At 40.9% G+C, this 21,434-nt stretch overlaps 2 protein-coding genes and 1 long non-coding RNA gene across 6 annotated transcripts in view; 2 read left to right on the top strand and 1 right to left on the bottom strand.

Annotated features, from left to right (window-relative positions):
* Nucleotides 1-6,475, top strand: part of hephl1b (hephaestin-like 1b) — a 20,721-nt gene extending 14,246 nt beyond the window's left edge. For both annotated transcript variants that reach the window (XM_086308762.1, XM_086308761.1), the window contains exons 12-20: nucleotides 1,802-2,018; nucleotides 2,136-2,275; nucleotides 2,352-2,477; nucleotides 2,569-2,675; nucleotides 2,774-3,008; nucleotides 4,627-4,766; nucleotides 4,900-5,053; nucleotides 5,156-5,176; nucleotides 6,045-6,475. In XM_086308762.1, the coding sequence (XP_086164888.1) occupies nucleotides 1,802-2,018; nucleotides 2,136-2,275; nucleotides 2,352-2,477; nucleotides 2,569-2,675; nucleotides 2,774-3,008; nucleotides 4,627-4,766; nucleotides 4,900-5,053; nucleotides 5,156-5,176; nucleotides 6,045-6,103 (1,199 nt within the window). In that variant the 3' untranslated portion in view covers nucleotides 6,104-6,475. The remainder of the gene's footprint in view (nucleotides 1-1,801; nucleotides 2,019-2,135; nucleotides 2,276-2,351; nucleotides 2,478-2,568; nucleotides 2,676-2,773; nucleotides 3,009-4,626; nucleotides 4,767-4,899; nucleotides 5,054-5,155; nucleotides 5,177-6,044) is intronic.
* The window catches only part of LOC147320644 (uncharacterized), a 14,515-nt gene extending 392 nt beyond the window's left edge, over nucleotides 1-14,123 (bottom strand). The window contains exons 1-3 of one of the 2 annotated variants that reach the window (XR_015131280.1): nucleotides 11,651-14,123; nucleotides 4,148-10,365; nucleotides 1-1,194 (exon numbers count right to left, since the gene is read on the bottom strand). The exon at nucleotides 1-1,194 is cut by the window's left edge and continues 392 nt beyond it. This is a non-coding gene — a long non-coding RNA (uncharacterized LOC147320644). The remainder of the gene's footprint in view (nucleotides 1,195-4,147; nucleotides 10,366-11,650) is intronic. The other variant, XR_015131281.1, reaches the window with a different exon arrangement.
* On the top strand, nucleotides 8,176-19,283 carry slc43a2b (solute carrier family 43 member 2b). Of its 2 annotated transcripts, XM_086308763.1 has the most exons (15): nucleotides 8,176-8,256; nucleotides 9,114-9,426; nucleotides 11,669-11,963; nucleotides 12,089-12,144; nucleotides 12,252-12,328; nucleotides 14,338-14,430; nucleotides 14,774-14,907; nucleotides 15,112-15,308; nucleotides 15,405-15,548; nucleotides 15,684-15,701; nucleotides 16,252-16,384; nucleotides 16,541-16,673; nucleotides 17,158-17,231; nucleotides 17,394-17,517; nucleotides 17,594-19,283. In XM_086308763.1, the coding sequence occupies exons 2-15, from the start codon at nucleotides 9,267-9,269 to the stop codon at nucleotides 17,753-17,755; spliced, it is 1,800 nt and encodes a 599-aa protein (XP_086164889.1). In that variant the 5' UTR covers nucleotides 8,176-8,256; nucleotides 9,114-9,266; the 3' UTR covers nucleotides 17,756-19,283. The 2 variants fall into 2 exon arrangements, with proteins under 2 accessions (XP_086164889.1, XP_086164890.1); XM_086308764.1 differs by lacking the exon at nucleotides 15,684-15,701.
* Nucleotides 19,284-21,434: the final 2,151 nt, after the last annotated feature.

Raw genomic sequence — 21,434 nt, 5'->3', positions numbered from 1 at the left:
TCAAAGGTTTTTGTACTCTGTGCGTTTATATCTACCATGCCATGAAAAAGTACTTTTCCCCCTTCCTGGTTTCTTATTTTTTCGCATTTCATCAAACATATTTTAATAATTAGTAAAATAAATAAAATAATAACTTGAGTAAATATAATATTTCAGTTTTTCAATGATGATTTCATTAATTGATTGAGAAAAGTTATCCAAACCTATAGCCCTGTGTAGAAAGTAATTATCCCTGAGTTAAAGCTTAGTTCATTTTCACATGTTACACTCAGGCTTCATTACTGCAAGACCTGTTGAATCAAGGAATCACATACACAGACCCTGTCTGCACAAGTGAAGTAGGCTAAAAGATCTCAAAAAGTAACACTTAAAGCCCCAATGTAAAGAAAAAAGCTGAGAGAAAATCATTGAGGTCTGTCGGTCTGGAACAGGTTATAAAGCAATGTAAATATAAAGTCTTTAGTATTCTCGTGAACCACTGTGAGAGAAAACCTGGAACAGTGGGGAACCTTCCGAAACCTGTGTCTGGCGAGACCAAAATTACTCCAGGAGTTACTCCTCGATGGCTTTTCCAGGATGTCACACATTTCACATTTGTCAGAAAACATCCTGATCATCCCAAAGACTTTGGGGAAAGTATTCTGTGGACTGATGAGACAAAATGACTTCACACCAACAGTCAAATATGCTCTTGGTAGTGCGATGGTCTGGAGCTGCTTTTCTGCTTCCAGACCTGGGCGTCTTGTCATAATTGAACCATGGAAACATGAATTCTGCTCTCTACCAAAAATCCACAAGGGCAATGCCCGGCCATCAGTCCGTTCCCCTGAGTTCAAGCTCACTCGACTTATGCGGCAATCCAAAACACACCAGCAAGTTGAAGTGACCAATTAAGTGTGTCATGGCTACTGAACGGACTCACGCGCAGACAGTTCTTCCTCAGAGACCAAAAGGAGATTTATTTACAACAGGATCACCTCAGTGCTATATATATGTACAGTGAGTTGGGAGGGGGGTCCAGGGCTCCAGGGAGAGAAGGAGGGGGGAAATCCACACACACGCTTCCTCTTCCACACAGTCACCGCCACAGCTCCTCCGCACACACGACCTCCTCTTCAGCCGCACTCGCTCCAAAACTCCACACACGCTGCCACACCCGGGCAGGTCCCGTGATGTGGTCCAGAAGAGGGATATCTACACACAGAAGTTAACATTAGTTCCACAGCAAAATACACACAGGGGATTCTTTTGAATATGCCGCGAGCACGAACTCAGGAGGTTCAACGTTCCAGCGGTGAGCTGCTCTGTGCCACTGCCTTAAATAGCAGCTGGGGAAATCAGCAAGATCAGCAGCAGGTGGACACAATCACACAGGTGCGTGGGCCAAGAGCGAGAGCCCGTAACGAGCTCCACCCAGGCAGAGAGGAGGAGGACGAACAACAACAACAACAACAAAACCTGTAGCCAGAGTGGGCCAACCAGAGAGACACGGGGACCGTGACAAAGTGACTTAAATCAGGTCGAGATGCTTTGACTTGACCTTAAACATACTGTTCATGCTTGAAAACTGTCCGATGTAGCTGAATTAAAAATCTCCTGCAAAGAAGAGTGCGCTGATATTCCTGCACAGTGATGTGAGAGACTTATTGTCAGTTATTGCAAACATTTGATTGCAGTTCATTCTGCGAAGAGCGACACAATCAGTTATTAAGTTTGCCTTTTTCACATGGGGCCCTGTTTTTAAGGCACATGAATGTGTCCAAATCCTTAACCTTTTCTTGTTTGTTGTTTCTCCAAACAGGTGTGTATGAGGTGAGCTGCACAGTAATAGATCACTACTCAGGTGGCATGAGGCAGTGGTATAAAGTTAATGAGTGCCCAGGAAAAAAAGTAAATCACAAATACACAAAGCTGAACAAGACTGTGCGATATTTCATCAGTGCTGAAGAAATAGAGTGGGACTATTCACCTAAGAGAGACTGGGAGCTGGAGAAACACCATAGCACACCAAAGGACAGGTGTGTGAGTGAGATAATTGCAGGATGATACGTTTCATTGTTGAAGCCACAACCTGTAATTCATGCCATAACTTATTACTGTTTGTTAATAGAAGCAAATTGCTACTTGTCTCCCAGTCCAGGCAGCATATTTGTGGGAAAAGGAAAGAACAGAATTGGCTCACGCTATAAGAAGGTGGTGTATAGAGAATATACTGATGACACCTTCAGTGTTCAGAAGAAAAGGCAGCCCAACCAGCAGCATTTGGAAATTCTAGGTAAGCTTAACAGTTCTTTATGTTGTTTTTACTAAGAGAAGAATGAAGATGACATGAGTTTTATTTTCTCCTGTAGGGCCAATAATCAAAGCAGAAGTAGGAGAGCAGATCGTGATTATATTCAAGAACAATGCCACCCGACCATACTCAATAACCACACATGGCGTTAGGGCCAGCGGTGGACACATTCCTGTCAAACCCGGTGAGAAATGAATTTTTAAACGGGCATAAAAAATGCTGGCTTTTTAAAGAAGCAGTAGGATTCATACTTTTTATGTTCTCTGAACCTTCAGGCAACTTTATTGAAGTAACTTGGGATGTTCCTGAAAGCTCTGGTCCAGGGGTCACGGATCCTAACTGTATCTCTTATATCTACTACTCCACTGTTGACTTTGTTATGGTAAAAATAGAAGCGCATCATTTACAGCGCAACTAGAATATTTAAGCAGGAGTTGAAGTATTAGATTTTATTCTGATAAGGTGTTTGTTTATGTTCAGGATCTGTACAGCGGCCTTCTGGGGCCTCTGGTGATATGCAGGCCTGGGACTCTGAAGCGTGGGGAGGGTCCCGATAGGGAGAGGAGTGACGTGGAGAGGGAGTTTGCACTGCTCTTTATGGTGCATGATGAAAACAAGTCCTGGTATTTGGGAGACAACATCAGAACGTACCTTGGTCTCAACCCTGAGAACTTCACTCCAGATGAAGAGTTTGAGGAGAGTAACAAGATGCACGGTAAGAAGAGTGAACGGGGCCACAGAAAGAAAAACAACCTTATTGGCCAAAGAATTAAACTTTAGATTTAGTAAACATATTCACCTATTATATCCAGAGAAGATAAACATAAATTGATGTCTGTTGATCTTGATGTAACCTAGTATAAATGTAATCGTTTTTGTTGCCACCACAATGAATCAGGACAGCAAATCAGAGATGGTTGAGCAGAAAATATTCAAAAAAAACTTGATGATTTGAAATGGAATGACCCAGATCTCGAAAATAGAAAATATGCACAAATTTAACAAAATAAATTTCTAACTTATGACTGATAACCTTCACAGACATAACTTATAACTACAGCACCACTACAGCACCATCTGGAAACTCCGTTCTGTTTGGACAGGACTGTCTAAAATAGTTTTACTTTTGTGGAAGAACTTTTGAATGCTTTTATATTAAACAGTTTTTGAGATATTCATGTTCAAACATGAATATCTTTGTTACGGCCCTGAGCCGGCTGTGTACCTTTGTTGTGCTCTGTCTTTAAGACTCCACAGGTCCTTCCCGATTGGAGAGCTGGCGGCGGCTGATTGGTCTCCAATCGGGAAGGACCTGTGGAGTCTTAAAGACAGAGCACAACAAAGGTACACAGCCGGCCCAGGGCCGTAACAATCTTCAACGTGCAAAAAGCAGGTCGACTGACCATTTTTTAAAAAATGATCTTGAAAGGCATTTGGTATATGAAGCTAAAATTTCACAGCACTCATTATACATGTTCAAACTTTCGCCCATAAAATTTTTAGGCAAATTGGAACTCGAGCAGATCAGAGATCAAGCAGGCTTGTGTTGATTTAAGATGGAATTAATCAATATTTAAATCTGGTGTTTAGTCAGAGACACATTTTGTGAAAGAAACAGTTTATTTCGTGTCTGTTGAGCTGTTTGAAAAGTTGCATCTGAAATGACCTGACGTTACTCCATTTATGCTCACTCCTCTTCTGCAGCTAGATGCTTAAGTTCAGCAACTGCAAATTTATATCTGTACCATGAAGGCATCGTAGGGATTGTTTTCTTGTTACTGAAGGGCATGCCAGCCTGCAGCTCGTGAAAAATAAACTCATCCAGTAGTAACATGCATTAACCTGTCTACTTACTCATTAAATGACGGTGCTTGAATGATGTTTTGAATCTTTGCTGGATTCCTCTTCTGGCCCACTTTAACCCCTGGCTGTATCATAAAATAGGCAAATCTGGGTAAAGTTAGGGCACAGTGTAGAAGTGCCAATAAAATTCTGAGGAGAGTTAAACAACACAAAAAGTTTCAAATGCAAATTATTTAAGATAAAATAAATTACATATAACGCATAATAACAAGCAAATCCCCAAATTCAGCCCACAAACATCAATGTACATCATCTAAAGTTGATCCAGCAGGAAGCAGGGACATTCCACTTCTCTTTATCAGACAGTAGAAATGAGGTTAAATTCAATAAAGTCCTGTACTGGATACAAAATCAGACCTTTATTCCTCAGCTTGCTTTTGATGAGTGTGCTGAAGTGTGTTTGCTTTCACATTTCCTGTTTCTCTTGTGCACCATGTCTCTGATTCTGTGTGTGAATGTGTCTGCTGCAGGGATCAATGGGAAGCTATATGGGAACCTCCATGGATTGGAGATGACTCAGGGCCAGAAAGTTGACTGGTATCTCATCGGAATGGGCAACGAAATAGACATGCACACTGTTCACTTTCATGCAGAGACCTTTACTTACAAGGTTTGTTTGTGCTTTGTTAGTGGTCACTCGCAGCGGGAAGACCATTCTTTCTTTCGCACCGAAAGAATCATATCTCCATTTATATTTCCTCTTTGCTGTTCCCCCTTTTTTGCACCACTCTTATGTGTGTCAGACGGACCTTGTGCACCGTGCAGACGTCTTTGATCTGTTCCCCGGGACCTTCCAGACTGTGGAGATGGTGGCTGGAAACCCAGGCACATGGTTGCTCCACTGTCATGTGACTGACCATATCCATGCTGGCATGGAGACCACTTTCACCATCAAAGGTTGGTCAGTGTAAAGGATCTGCGGGGCAGTCTCTCATGTTAATACACTGTCACCTATTATTTAGAAATGAGTTTAACATTTCGCTTGTTTGTTTTTTTCAGTTCCAGAAAACTCCTCGCATGGTAAGATCTGTTTTTTTCACGTAAAAATTGTTACTGGGCGTCACTGGGTGGAAGATTTCAGTATTCTGTCACTTTAACTTTATATCAAATAGAGCCTAAAAGTAATGCAACTTAATTTTGTAGGATACATGATTGAAAAATAAATTTCACACAGAGTATTGAATTTCTTTAACAACTTTTGTATTATGTCACTATTACTGTTTCAAAGGACTGCATTACATTACAATAACTATGATGTCATTGTCACAAAAATACACTTTAACACACTGGGTTGCTATTTATACTTTTAAACATTGTAGTTTTTTTTTATGTATTATGTGTCTGAATATATTCCTGATTCCGTATCCTGTGCCTGGAATTACATACAAAATGTTTGGAGGCATGCTTTTCAGTAACCAAACATGCATAAACACTGGAATATTTCTTCAAGAGCAGTGGTCTTTTTTATTTGGTGTGGTTACTACCACAGCATACCATTCATCTCTCCTCTGCGGCACACCATCGGTCACAAGTACTGCAGGACAAAGCATTTCCTCAGTACTGTTATGTAACTGATGGGGAATGTTTTTAAAGTTTATCTGTCTTTGCTCTGTTTGTATTGGGTATAGCAAAACAGTCATTTGCGTCGGGTGTCCTTGTGGCACTGTTGATGCAGTGCTGCTAAGGAATTTTTGACTAAGCGTAAATGTTGATAAGGCGGGTGTTACATTTAGTGTTCCCTTTTTCAAAGATCAAACATATGCATTTCTAGAAAACTGTTACCTGCAGCCCATCACAGGGAAGATTCATAGATTTTTGGGTAATGTTGTAATGCTTTTCTGGCTTCCCTTATCTCTCACTTATATTTCTTTTCCTTTTACACCACCAGGAACTAAAAGCTCCATAAAGATGCTGCTCTCGCTGTTTGTTCTACTGGCTATATGTTAATGATGAGGGACCCTGACAACAGATTATATGTGTGGATTATAACAGTGGTCACTGATGCACTTATAAAACACGGAGTTGCTGTCACTTATGTGTTTGATTGAGATCATGTACATAAATATCAAGCATGGCCCAGGCCAGTTAAATTATATATACCACTTTACAATCATGTATAATGTTCAAGATGACTTTATGCATTAGAATGAAGGAAACAAAGCATTTTACAGTTGGGATTTGTTTCTGTTGCTGCTTTCTGTCATATTGCACTATGTTGGCTTTTATTTTTATTTTTTTTAATTTTTTTTACTTCTGCTACCAAATACTGGATTTCAAGTATGAATGTGCAATAAAAAAAACTTTTTCAGTTGCACTGTGGCATGCGTCAGTGTGAGTAATTCATTTTCTTGTGCTAGCACAACAGTGCTGGGTTTGGATGTGGAACAATCTGTCCCACTAGACACCCACAGATTTCTTTTCTAGATGTGAACACTTGAGGAGAGTATATTTTTAAGACAAGCTAGACTTATTTATGCTTAGAAATGAGTACTAATGAGTAGAAATTCCAGAGAGAGTAAAGATTTATTGGAGATTAAACAGTACTCATGGTACATACCACAGACGAGTAAAAGTGTTAAGCAAAGCAGTCACAATACATTTATCTGTTTTAAAATAGCAGCATTTTTGTGAACCTGAAAGGCAAAAAAATTGAACAAATTCCCCAAATTTGACTCATTTTACTGTTTTTTAGCTGAGCTTGAGCTTTGCATATGGGCCATGAACCTGGATGACTGTGCCAGGATCACTAAAAGCCACAAGGTGGCGTTAATTCTATGAAAAAACAGCAAGTTCTCAATGTGTGTGCCACAATTTAAAAGATACCGGATATTTTTTTGGTTTTTACCTTAAGATTAACAGTTAAACATACAGATTTGGCCCCTTGTTGAGACAGTAAACAATATCTAAATGATTAGACTATTTGACGCAAATGTAAGGTGTGAAAAGCAAGCAGGTCAATAAATGGTTTTGATAAGGCTTGGAAAAACAGTGCACTAGTGATTAAATTTACTTGATGTGACTGCAAAGAGTTTGTCAATAACTGTGAAGTAAGGCTGGGTACCTCCACCTTGTGATGGGCCTGCTGATATTCAAACAGACTGATTAGAGCTGAAAATTAGAGATGAGAGATCCCATTAGTTTAACTGTTTTGCTGTTGAAAGGTTTAAAGAGTGCTCTCAGTGTGAGATACTGAAGACTGTAACAACACAAAGCAGCACATCAGTGTTTATGCAGATATGGTCACAGTGGTCACTGAATCATTGAGTGGCCAATTGATTAGAGCTGAATCACAGTCCACTGCAGGGGGACAAACTCAAGTGTCCAACCTGAAAAACAAGTTTGCTGATATAACTCTGACATTTCGGTGTAAACGTGTGTTAACTTGCTTTAACCAGATCCGTTTTTTTTCATTTAACAGTGTGCTTAGAATTAAACTAAGAAACAAAACCAATAATAAAAATTAAGAAGGGGCAAATCCTGTACAGGAAATAAAAACTGCAGCTCATTTAAAGTCTTATGTGTAGAAAAACACTCAATACAAGAGTTGCTCAAGAGGGTTTTGGTCAGTTATGCTGAAGCTTTAGTTAAATCAACTTTAAAGATTTAAGACTTTAACTTTTACTGTTGCTGAATTTTAACAGAGACTTCAATGGAGTATTCTTTTTTGATGTTTTATTTTCTCTAATTTCTCAGATTAACATAAGTAAACAGGTGGCGTAAATACTGAAATAGGGGAAGTCTGCTCTTATTCTTTATCAACTGATACATACAACCGTCATATTTCCTGTCATTACCTGTAAAATCTGTTTAATTAGACACAGGTTATTTTCTTTTTTCTTCATAGTTCACCACATTTAATTAAAGTAAAAATAATGGCTTTAGACCCACAATTATTAAATTATATAACTATCTGGTGATAAAAGTGTCAACAAAATAAAGGCTGGTTGGAGTCCAGACATACTGCATGGTAATGTCCATAGGGGGCGCTATGTGCGGGCGACGCTGGTATATAAAAGTGGATTTTCACAGAAACCAGGTTACTCAAAGCCTACCAGAAGGCATCACTTTGAAGCTGGAAGGAGCAGCTCTGAGCCGCAGTGGTAAGAAATTAAGACTCACTGAACATGTCAAAGCAGATCTGTAATTTGCTTTGAAGTGTGCTATGGAGAGTGAATGACTGAAACAGGAGTGGGAAAGTGATTTCATTTTTTTTAATTAAATGAAGCATTCAACAACAGCTCCTACAATTAAATGATTTCCAGGAGTGTATTCTCGTTTGATTTGGTCATTTTGTTGAGGCGTACAACTAACTCTGCAGCTCTGCAACTACTTTTATTCTACTAGCTGAACAGACAGTGTGCGTGCGTGCGTGTGTGTGTGTGTGTGTGTGTGTGTGTGAGAGAGAGAGAGAGACAGAGAGAGAGGTTGGCTGTTCCCGTTGATTTGTTTATTGTTTGTCTGGCTGTGGATGTGCCACACTAATTGCAGAGAAAAGCTGCGGTTGGATGGGCATGAGGGGCCATGGGCAGTGAGAGAATCCCATTTTCTGTGCATGTCCAGTTTAGACCAGTTTGGTTTTTCCAGAAATCAGCAGAAAGTCCACTATGGGTGCATGTATTATAAGTGCCTGTAATGTAATGCAAGGTCTTTGTCTCATGATGTCATAATCTTCCTACAATGACAAAAGTTAATCATTCACCACTTAATGTTAGTTGATGTAGAGCTTAGCGTCTTCTCTGTATCTAACTAACACAGACACTTTAAATTAATCAGAAAAGTGCCACAAACAAACAGCACAGATTTCCATGCAGTGCAGCCAGCCTTCCTCTGCTGGGTTCAAAGTTAAGTGATTGATCTTGTAATCTTATAAAAAGAAGTGAGCCTTTCTATCTGTCTGTCACAGTGATAGGCTAACTGTAAGACCTCCCCCCCTCCTCTTGCTCTTTTCTCTTCACAGATAAGTGAGCTGTGATCTTTCATCCGAGCGTCAGTCAGGGAGGTTCTTTCTGCACTTCCAGCTACATCTTCTTTCTCCCTTTCTTTCTTTGTCCCCTAAATCTCTCTCCTCTTGCTTTTTGCTTCTGTCTTTAACTTTTTTTCCCAATCAACCATGGCTCCAACCCTGGCCACAGCATTTGCCAGGCGCTGGTGGATGGCAGTGACTGCTATCATTGAGAATTTGCTCTTCTCTGCTGTGCTGCTGGGATGGGGATCGCTCCTCATCATGCTCAAGTCAGAGGGCTTCTACTCGTACCTTTGCAGCGAGGAGGGTAAGTCGAAACTCTTGTGTTTTATAATTACCAAAATAGTTATGGCGATGCCTTGTAAAGAAAGAAAGAAAAGACAATTGGTTTTTTGACTTCGCTTTTGGAAAGCACTTTTTCCTTTTTGTACGCTGAAATATCCCAATAAAATAAGGATTAAGTGATTGACAGCAATGGTGATCTTAAGTTAGGAGCGGGTTTTATTCAACAGTTGTAATACGAGACTACTGTGTTCTGGCCTCTTCCATTCTTTAGGGAGAATGAGGGTTTTTTCTGTACAAGTGTCATAACCTGTTTTAAGGACTCAGGAAATTAAATCTGAGCAGGCAAATGAAATAAAGAGCAGTGTAACAGGTAGGTCAGTTGGTCTAAAGTGAAAGTATAAAAGGTTTTATGGTGCAGTAGACTTGTTGAGAGTCAACTCATAGACCAATGATGGACTGATCGGCTGATCCTTTTACCTGAGTCTGTATTGTTTAAAGCTTGCTCTCTTTATGTCAAGAGTCCCACACTATGACAAAAGTTACACCAGGTACTTTGTATCGTTAAGAACAAAGGTTGGATTGATGCACTCAGCCTAAGTGACCCCGGTGTGGTCTTTTAAAAGAGAATAAACAAGGGGAACGTAAAGGAGGACCCGAGGTGATACTGTGTGGCGTCCCATGGCCTGAAAGAGGTAAACATGTTAGTATCCACACTAAGTCCTGGAGCATTTATAACATGCAGCAGGATGTTTTACTCACCTCTGCACCAGTGGCTAATATTAACATTCAGCAATAAAAACTTATAAAGGCTGACAGCTGTCCCATACACATTTACCTGCAAAGGAACAACATTTTATAGGCTAGTGCAAATGTTTTAGCTGTGAAGCTGTGCACACTCACCAGTCAAGTAAAAGTTGAGCAATAACTTCCTGGAGAACTGCCACAGTCATCTTATCTTGTTCTGATGACATAAGAGAAGAAAAAAAAAAAGGAGAACAGCAGCAAGCACCAGCTCAGCTTTTTTTCAAACATGTGACGTGATTGAGGAACAAAGTAATCAGCAGGAAGCATTTATAGCTGGTAATAAGTGAGTTTAAAGTTCAGTGACAAAGGGCAGAGAGGGTGAGATAGCTAAAGTGATGAGCAGTAGAAATCAAACCAGGAAACAGTAAAAAATAGAATGGCGAAATGGAAAGATAATGGTCCAGCATAGACCGGCACAAGAAGCACATATTTGGCATTTAAAATATATAGACTGCACTTTGTGCTTTGTGTTTCGTAATAAACATTTTATGAATTTTAATTATGAAATACCAGATCACTTCAAATGAAATAAAGCAAAAGATATCGATGCATTTAGAAGCTGCCTTTTCTCGTTTTGTGTGCAGTGTTAGTGCAGGGTTCAGCATTAGCTCGGTGCCAACATCTTAATGCCTTTTCTAGCCTTTGTAAGTCATTTTGCACCAGGATGCCCAGTCAAACATTTTGCTATACATGCTACAGGGACACAGTGTTGGGTATTAACTGCACGTTCAGCAATATAGTTTGCCATTCAGCTGCTCCCGTCAGCATTGTGTCCCAGTGATTCAAAGGGTATGAGATGCTGATCTGTCTTCTTGGGGAAGACTTTGGCACTTGGTCATGAAGTGCGTCACAGTGTTTCACGTTGGGATGCCACACACACACGTTTTTCCTCCCAGAGATAACCGGTGGCTGATAGCACTGGAAGAGCGTGATCTGGAAAGCTAATGCTAAGAAGGTCCAAAGCTGCAGCTCCCCTCACTTCATCACCTGGACGTCTTCTGGACTTTTGCACTTGTTCACATTATCTCCTTGCAGGTCCTGATAATGATGTGAAGTTTATTGCAAGTGCTAGCTTATCACGTTTTGTTCATATCATTCCAAAGTAGCAATAAAAGCCAAATTGCATTCCATATCATAATCTTTAGGGGCACTTTTTTTATTTTATGCTGAGGTTCACAATTAATCTAACTGGCTGTGCACATTTGATTGGTATGTATTGATGTATTAGAGATATAAGTAAACTATTCAGAGCTATATTCTTCAGCCACAGAAGAGAACCTAAAAAATTCCTGATTATCCACAACACTGCATCTTAGTTGGGTGGTGTTTGTTTTTTCGCAGCATTATAAAAAAAAAACCTTCTAAGTGAAAAGGGCACATTAAGTCAGCCTGAATATCTTCCACTTGCATAATTCCTATAAAACTTCTTATATTCTACCAACCTTTATCTCGGTCCTTAGGTAACAGCTCCAACTACAATCTGTCCCAGTCTCATTCAGCACAGGCGTCTGATGAGTACACTTATGACTATGAAAGTGAGGCTGGTGTGGTGGGTTTGGGAGACGGTGTCGAGATGAGGCCCCTGGTCCCTATGGATGGGCCCCTGAGGATGAACGGCTGGCTGATCTGTAAAGAACAGGATGAGATGCTGAACTTGGCTTTCACAGTGGGCTCCTTCCTCCTCTCAGCCATCACGCTGCCATTGGGGATTGTCATGGATAAATATGGGCCTCGCAAACTGAGACTGCTGGGAAGGTAAGCAAAGAAGGGAAGAAATTATCCAGACTTACTGTGATGTATGGAGAAAAATACACGTGTAGTCATAAATAGAGCTTTAGTTAGCTTGTTATCAGAAGTGTGACACAATCATATATTTTCAGCACCTGCTTTGGATTGTCCTGTCTACTCATTGCTTATGGAGCCTACAAACCAAATGGTGAGTTCATATGAACAAATGTCTTTTTTGCACTGTAACATTTGGAGCACTGTATGGATTTTGACTTTTATATATATTTATATATAGTTGTTTGGGTTTTTTTGCAGAACTCTCCGTCCTTATCTTCATTGCTCTTACTTTCAATGGCTTCGGGGGCATGTGCATGACCTTCACCTCTCTCACAGTAAGTGTGCACACTGATGTGTGCTTTATAATCCTTGTTCCATAGAGTCCTTGCACCTGCTGCAATATGTTTGTCCAGATGTATGTTTCTATCTACACAGCTCTTTGTCTCACTCGCTCTGTTATAATAGCCTGTTGGCTCCCTGCCTGCTCGCCTTCTCCCTCCCTTCTTGTCTGACGTTCCACCCTGTCTCCTGTTTAATCTTCTTTTTTTTAACTTTGCCTTTTTTCTAATGTTGAACTACACGTTCCTAGGGATTACCCTGCCAAGTGTCAGATAGCAGGTAAGGGAGTTGATTAGAGGGATATTATTGTGCTTCACAAAGGACATGAAGGAGGAATCAAGAATTTCTCCTACTTATCCCTCGTTTTTCTCTGTTCTCGCAAAGACTTAATGGACTTGCTGCACAGTCCCTAAACACAGAAATTCCCACTTAAAAAAAACAACCAAGCAGCATCACTCTTGGAAGTCTAAAATTTCAGTTAAGAGCCTAATTCCTGAAGTCATATCCTTCGATTCAGTTCATCAAATTTCACAGATTCTTTGGAGCAAAGAAAAAGCCTTTATACCTGAAACAGTTTAAATGTAATCAGCCCTACAGGCAAGGATACAAAAGCCGAGATAAACAGTCTAAAGATCATCATTTATTTGCATTCTTGTCCTGCAATTATCCACCCCGCTTCTTCTCTGGCCTTGACATCAGTTCAGCCTGCAGTGACTCACATGGGAGTCCAGTTCTCTACCATGGTGATGCTGTTCACTGGAGAGGGCCTCTGCTCCACTAAATCTCCCAGTGAAACATCCCGATTCTATACCAGCACTGACTCTTGCTGTTACATCCTTTATTTCTCCTGTTGTATTTGTCGTGTCTCTCATTACTTGCTGCCATGGCCATTCATATCAGTGTTATAGTAAAACCTTGATTTAAAGAATTGTTTGCTCCCTTTACTGTCAGTCTCCAGAGGTGGTGCATAAAAAGATGTTTCCCTCGCACCAAGTTTCACTTCATCTCCTCAGCAGCTCAATTTACAAGAAAGCCTCAGTGTCGGGTTAATCATTAGACACAACCCTGTTGCTTGACTGCTTGTCCGTGACTTCTCCGCAGACCTTAAAGCATTCATTCTCAGCTGAGGGATGTTGGGTAACAGTCAGCTGCCCTCAGTGGCCACTACTGGCTCAGTGCTAATGTCAGCTCACCTTCCGCGTTCTAGGTTTCATCCAGCAGTTGCTTGTGCACAGCACCTTTAGTCATTTAAACTCAATGAGATGAGTTTTCAAGTTATTCCTGATTAAAGTGTTGGGAAATCCTGGTAACCTGGGTGCACACGCCTTCTCAATTTAGCACTCACATACCTCTTCCTTAGCTTTCCCCACTCTTATGTAATTGAATGAGCTTGTTGTTGTTCAGTCTCCTGAAAACAGAACAGCTTGTGAATGCCTTTGTATTCGGATGTTTTGTTGTCACCCACTGTCTCCCGTTTTGGCTTCCAAATCCATTTTTTTTTCTTAAAGAAAAGTATATTAAAGACATCTTTATGTCCTCAAATGTCACCTCGCCTCAGCCGACCCGTCCGATTGTTTCAGCTGGAAAGAACTCATCAGTAGTGTCGTATGTTGGACAGCTGTGTGTGTTATGTGATGCTGTTTTATATTTACATACACCGAGGTGGGCTGGTTTCATGTCACTCTGTTGCATTTTTGTTTTCCCTGATGTTCGCGCCATGGTGCCAAGTCTGCTTACTAATTGGGTCTTACTGTAAACTGTGACCCCATTGTCAGTAGGTACCAGCCTCACAGTGCCCCAATCTGCACCCACACCCTCTACCTCCACCCCCTCCCAAACTAAACTAAGTGCAGCTGCACAACAGTTGACCTCCCCATTTTTTCCTTTAGATAACTGAATATATCTAATCTCAGTTGCTGTGCAATCTAATGCAAAAATCTAGAGAACAAAAACACTGTAAAGCTCACGGCCTCTTTCCCTGTTTCTTCATTCGTTTCTCTTCTAGCTACCAAACATGTTTGGGGACCTTCGTTCAACCTTCATCGCCCTGATGATCGGCTCCTACGCATCCTCTGCTGTCACTTTTCCCGGTGTCAAGGTAACAAACACTGAAGGCTACGTATTTTCTCCTGGCACCTTAATCTTGGCAATCAAGGCACTTGCCAAAATCTAGAACTGGTCCACAGATGGATTATCAGAAGTATTAGGAGAACTGGTTCTAATTCTCAGGATGGGTTAAATGCAAGGAGTGGGTTTTCCTGCCAATTAGTACAGGATAACTTTGATTTTGTCTAACCCAATTAACAAAGTGCACCATAAGAATCATGTGAGAACTTAGAATTCCCAGACCGGTTTAGTCCAAGAACTGTGACTATAACTGTCTTCTCTATGTCTTTTTTTGCACTGTACTTTGTATTTATGGGCCCTTGTTTTGGACACAGGTGATCTATGACTTTGGCGTACCATTCATCACGATTCTGGTGGTGTGGGCCGCCTGTGCAGGACTGGTCTTCACGAACTGCTTCTTCAACTGGCCACTGGAACCATTCCCAGGCCCAGAAGATATGGACTACACGTTAGTAACACACATGCAAATTGATTAAATTCAATTTTATTTATATAGCGCCAATTCACACCAACAGTTAGTTTTTTTTAATTGTTCAATTCCCCCATGGTCCCATCTCTTTCCACTTTTCTCTGTTACCCTTAACATAATCCCCTCTACTCCCATTCTTGTTATCCAGTCTTCTAATCCCTCTCTCATCCTTTGCTTCCTCAGTGTGAAGATCAAGTTCAGCTGGCTTGGCTTCGACCATAAAATCACAGGTCAGCAGTTCTACAAGCAAGTGACCACAGTGGGCCGTCGTCTGAGCGTGGGCACCAACACAAAGCAAAAGGAGCTGACTACCAAAGATGGAAACAATCTTTGTCTCTCTACCATGGACCTGGAAATGGAGTGCAAGCCACAAGAAGAATGTAAGACTGCAGTATTATAAACCTGAACCCATGTATGCACTTTTTACTTAAATCCACTGAATTTACCCTTCTTCGTTTTTCGTTTCTCCTCTGCAGCCCAGTCATTCTTTAAAACTATCATCACTCCAGTTTTCCTGCTCAGTCTAGTGACCATGTCTATGACTCAGCTTCGTCTTTTGTTCTACATGGGAGCCATGAACAGCGTCCTGGAGTCACTCACCGATGGAGACCTCAATAAAGGTCACTTTCTCGACTTCTCTTTGCTTGAAGTTTGCACGCATACTTAAACATGAATGCTTTTGCTGTTTCTTTCTCAACAAATATGAATCATAACTTGAAAGCAGTTTGGCTTACTTGTTTTAATTGGATTTTCAGTGGAAAGAATGGAAGTTGGTAAGATAAGAAGTCTTCTGTATCAGTAGATTACTAAATCATTCGACTGTTACATTTCAAGGTGAAAACACTTACAATTTAGAAACGCATCACAGCAGTGATTAGTACTATTCAATGCTGTGAATAGTACCATTCACAGCATTGAATAGCACCTTTTTTAATAGCTAGTTATTTTATTTCATCAGTTGACCTTGGCTGTTGTTTTGATCTTTCATTCTGCTTTAATCTGCACGGAATGACTATTTACTGTACTTATTAACTAACTTTGCCCGTTAGCAGCAAAGGGTGCACACCATATGAGCAGTTTCACGTGATGCAGTTTCCGTGTATCATTACTCCCTTAGCCCATAGAAATAACCCACACAACCTTACCCCCTCCTGCATCAACCATTGTTCCACTCAATATAGCACTAATACTAGGTGCTAAATATTAACTATACTGTCCTATTAACCAAGTCAGTATAGGTATATTCTTTCAAACACTGTCACTGTATTTTAAACTTTCTCCTTATCCTTTTATATTGTATGCTCACCCTGATCTCTTTTTCAGTGAGTTTGTACTCTTCCATCTTCGGGGTGCTGCAGCTACTTTGCCTGATGACCACCCCTGTGATTGGTCAGATTATGGACTGGAAGCTGAAGGACTGTGATGACGGACAAGAAGACAAGGAACCCTTAAACAAGTATGTCAAATACTAGCAATCCTTTGCAATGCAGGACAAACCCACTTTGTTAAATTCTCAACATTTCTAGACACAGAATGTGATTAATAGAGCCAAAAATAAAAGGTTATTGTGACTGAAAAATGACCTCTCCTTCTTTCTATTTCAAACCTGAAGAGGAGAAACAAAGACCAAGCGCAGAGACAGAAAGATTCAGAAGGTGACCAATGCACTGCGAGCATTCTTGCTCACAAACTTGCTTTTGGTTGGATTTGGGATTACGTGCTTAGTGCCTAATCTCCCCCTGCAGGTGAGTAGTCCAGCTTGAGTTTACCAACATTTTTCACACTTAACACTAGATGTAAATTGCAATCTCTGTTGACTGCAGTTTATACTACACTGCACAGTACAGTTAGACTTTTAGGTGTTTATGTTTACTTTCTTGCAAGACAAAGTGAAAACAAAACACTTTTACTGTTTTGCTTAGCTTAGCAGAAATTCTAGAAATAGATGGAAAAGTTATCCTGAATGATAAAATCAAATTAGCAGCTATTTCATAGCTGCTAATTTGATTTTTAATAGCTGAGACCAGCTAGCCAAGATCAGCCATACTTAGTTGTTAGCTAAGTGTTAATAACTAAGACTAGCTAACAGCTAAGATTAACCAGTTTTAGCTGTTAGCTAAGTAAGAGTAAATAGATAAGAGTAGCTAATCTTTTAATCTAATAGACTTGATGATTGATCTTCTGAAATGATAATGAATAATAATTTCTTATACTTTTATCTTTCCCTAGATTGTGTCATTTATCTTACACACGGTTGTGAGAGGATTCATCCACTCTGCTGTTGGTGGCCTTTATGCTGCTGTGTAAGTCTCACACATGCATACACACACACACACACACACACACACACACACACACACACACACACACACACACACACACACACATTATCTTACTCTTCTATATGTGGATGCAGCTTCACACTAAGACGCTAAAGATACCTGCCGTGTCTCGTGTGTCCTCAGGTATCCCTCGTCACTGTTTGGAAGTCTAACAGGGATGCAGTCTCTGGTCAGTGCTGTGTTTGCTCTGCTGCAGCAGCCACTGTTTTTGGCTATGATGGGACCACTGGGTGGAGATCCACTCTGGGTATGGATATGCATACACATGAACACAATCAGAGATTAGGCCCTCGGGCGTGGCTAATTCTTGTACTGTCCTCTAGGTCAATGTTGGACTCCTTGTACTAAGCATGCTGGGCTTCTTGCTGCCTCTCTACCTAATCTGGTACCGACGGACTCTCTACAAAGAGCAGCAGCTGAAGGATGACAATGCTAAGATCTACATCAAAATCAACGGCTCTGAAATCCCAGAGGCCTTTGTCTAGAGAAAAGCAAACATAGGAAAACAAAAGAAGGGATGAAGAAGATTTTGAGAAACATGGGCAATCACGTGAACACAAGGAGCTGGTTGTAAAAGGAAAACTGAAATGTTAAATATCACAATGAAACATAATGTTTTTGTACTTCTCTATACATTACACAAACCAACGGACCTATATGCCCATTTTCCAAATGCTACAAAGATAAATAAACCTAAGATAAGATAAGATAAGATAAGATAAGATAAGATAAGATAACCTTTATTAGTCCCACACGTGGGAAATTTGTATAAACACAGAGGGCGAAAAGAAGAACAAGAGAGAGAAAAGACTGTGAAAGGAAAGAGGCAACAGCCTCTGTATTCCCCCAAATCCTCCTCTGACGTCTTTTTGTATCCCCTCCCCAATGAGCCGCACGCTAGTGCAGCTCACTCCTAAGGCTGCTTTCAGTATTTCTCCCACGACCATAAAAAGGATGATTCTTCCTCTGTGAATCCCACGTCATTCAGAAAACCAGAATCTGTTTTTCTTTTCTTTTGTTTTTGTCATACTTTGACTTAAAATCAGCAAAGTACCACCTTTCTGTTCACCTGCTGGGTTTTTGCTGTACAGTAGATTTTGATTCAGTGTTGTTAAGGAGAAACAGAAAGGGGAGAAGAGCCTTTTTGCTGATGTTTCTCAAGCGAGTAGTAAAGACAGTCAGGACAGTAATTACAGAGGTGGATTTTTTTTTTTCTTAAAGCTAACATCTGATTACAGTACAACTGTAGCTTAGCGCATCGTGTAGTATTGATGAATGTCAGTATTTTGAAGGTTCCAATCCATTCAATGAGCCACTCTGTGGTGTGTTTGTAGACTATTTATTTTACTCTTTGACTTTAGTTTTTCTATTTATAATTTAAATTTAGGGTGCATTTCGATGTCGAATCTAACTGAAAGTTCATCACACATATCAGTGAAAACAGCTTTTGACATTACCATTTACACATCGATGTCAATACAAATAAAATAAAAAAACGAGTAAATTACTTACAGTTCAGATGCCTCACCTTAAAGTCAGTATTTGGTCCAGTCTGTCCGCCTACTCTTGAGAGAAATACAGCACTTTTACCCTTCTTTCACACAAAAAAAGCTCAGTTTGACAGTTCCCCTTCATCTCTTCAGCAATAGTTCTGCTTAGCCTTAGAATTTTCTGCCTTCTTATTTCTATTTATTTTATTTTACACTCAAATTTCTTGGCATATTTAAGTTGCTCTCTGCTGACAACTACTTCTGTGTCTGATTGTATACTGTGCTGTTAGCATAGAGCTCCTCCTGTCATGATGTAGGGATGTTTTGTTGTGCAAGTTTGTTTAATATGAAAAAAATCTGCCGAGGTTAATAAAGACTCTTGCTTTTTTCACTTTTTATCAGACTGCACTCAGTGTCTGCATGTAATTCTCATCAAGTTGCAAAAGTGTTCCTTTCTACCTTGAAATCTGTTCCATCCACTGGATGAGAAATTAAATGACCACTGTGGTCAATTTTGAGATTTTTTTCTGAGGCAATTTGTTTGGTTGATTGGTTTGAGGAATCTTTAAATGCAAGATGAAAGTCATCCGATGAAGTACTTTCATCAGCACCTTTCATCAAACGTACAGCCTTGCAATCAATTGCTATTCCAAAAAATATTTATTGAGACTGGTTGGAGATTGGCTTTTGATTGTTCTGCAACCACAGCAGGGGTCAGCATTAGGAGCATATTCCTGCACTGGAGCCAGCACCAGAGGAAGAAGGCTGGGTAGATTTTGGCTCATAGTTCTTGTAAACCCTTAATTACAGTTATGTTGTATTAAATTTGGATATACAGCCTAAGATTTAAAAGTAAATAGACTATCTTAAATATTTAAACCAAATCAAAACATAGATACAGTTCCACAAAGCAGGTGACATAATTTGTGGGTGATCGTGGCTCAAGAGTTGGGAGTTTGCCTTGTAATCGGAAGGTTGCCGGTTCGAACCCGGCTTGGACCGTCTCAGTCGTTGTGTCCTTGGGCAAGACACTTCACCTGTTGCCTACTGGTGGTGGTCAGAGGGCCCGGTGGCGCCAGTGTCCGGCAGCCTCACCTCTGTCAGTGTGCCCCAGGGTGGCTGTGGCTACAATGTAGCTTGCCATCACCAGTGTGTGGATGACTGGATGTGTAAAGTGCTTTGGGGTCCTTAGGGACTAGTAAAAGTGATAAATATATAAATACAGGCTATTTACCATAATTTAATGTTTTAAATAAGCCTTTGTGCAGAAAAGTGGCCAAACATTTCCAAACAGAGGAGTTCTGAGCAGTTTTCTCACCAGATGTTCCTAGCATACTCTCACTAAATGTTTCCCTTAACCAGGCCTGGCAGCACTGCCACCTGATACTACACTCTAGCAGATGGTTGTCACTTGACACCTCAGCTCCTCTCGTCACCTGCACGTCACTCACATCTGGGAACTCGGTGTAAAAAAGGCGGTGGACAGATAGATAGATAGATAGATAGGAGGTAAAGGCGATCCCAAGATGACACAGGAATGAGTGGATGCTGGCAGACTGTTACAGATGCGCCATAAATACAGACTCCATCGTTACATAATTTTAGACTCACACATTCGCAATCACATCCCGGTCTTCGGGATGAGGGACTGCATGGATTAGGGATCTGTAATGCCTTGCTTGAAACGTGTGGTCCGAACGCCTCCGGGGTCCTTGAGTGAATTACAGATCAGCCTGTAATTCATGTGAGTTGTCATCGAGTGGGTGTGGAAGAGGATAATCACATCAGATGCAAGGACTCTGTTGGAAAGGGTTTAGAGCTGACGCACCGTGCGTCTGTGCCAGCGGTGATCTCCGTGTCATACTCTGATGATGGTGAATAACTACGCTTCTACGTCATCGTGACAGCGATGACGCAGAGTGTTGCACACCCTTTAGAAAAACGGTTCAGGGAACCTCATTTTGCCCGAATGCCAACATGAGGGTTTTTTTTTTAACTGCTTTGGGGTCTGCTGCCTTGGTTGCTAGCACAAAACACATTTCCACCCAATAAAGTCGAATATGTGTTATTTTACTCATACATACGTAACGACTCGCACCTGGTGAATTTCCGCTGTTTGTGCAGTGCGCACTTACAGGACAGGGAGGAGAGCCGAATAAAGACAGGTGTGAGGGGTGGGGCATGTTGTCTTCTGGGAACACCAGTCAAAACCCTACTCAGAGGTCAGCGATGCTTTACTGGTTTGTGTGAATAAACTTGGCACGGGTCCCGAGTGATGTTTGTTAATAATATTTGTTGAAAAAGTCTCTAAACGTTTAATGAGCGACGTTTTATGGCTTTTAGACCGCTTAAATGACCGTGCAGCTGGTTTCCTGAGGGTTGACTTACTTTTGTGTTTTTTTTGTTTCAAACACTACCCTATAATATGTTGGTGTCTGTGAGATGTGTTCTGTGGAGTTGTGGCTCTGTGGCACCACCGCAGACCACTCCCATGACGAACCATCGCTTTCTGTGTGTTGTGTTCTCTGCACAGGCCTCGGTGCTCTGCGCGTAACAGCAACGCCGCTCCGCGGCCCCGATCAGGAAGTGAATTTGAAGAAAATAAGCGACTGTGGAGGTAGAATGACATAGGGAGCGGGAGGTGGAAGAGAAGCAAGCGGAAAAAGAAGCGACT

Source organism: Aulonocara sp. 'chitande type north' Nkhata Bay, linkage group LG10 (genome assembly GCF_057382095.1).
Source record: "Aulonocara sp. 'chitande type north' Nkhata Bay isolate Kocher_YH1m ecotype deep benthic linkage group LG10, A_spYH_male_GT1.1, whole genome shotgun sequence".
NCBI lineage: Eukaryota > Metazoa > Chordata > Actinopteri > Cichliformes > Cichlidae > Aulonocara > Aulonocara sp. 'chitande type north' Nkhata Bay.
Note: the sequence above shows the minus strand (reverse complement) of the source record. Positions and strands in the feature narration are given on the sequence as shown.

Coding starts and splice junctions, on each gene's coding strand:
- slc43a2b (XM_086308763.1), top strand. CDS start 9,267: ATGGCTCCAACCCTGGCCACAGCATTTGCCAGGCGCTGGTGGATGGCA. Junction 11,964..12,088: donor AAACTGAGACTGCTGGGAAG/GTAAGCAAAGAA, acceptor ATATATTTTCAG/CACCTGCTTTGGATTGTCCT. Junction 17,518..17,593: donor TGGGTGGAGATCCACTCTGG/GTATGGATATGC, acceptor ACTGTCCTCTAG/GTCAATGTTGGACTCCTTGT.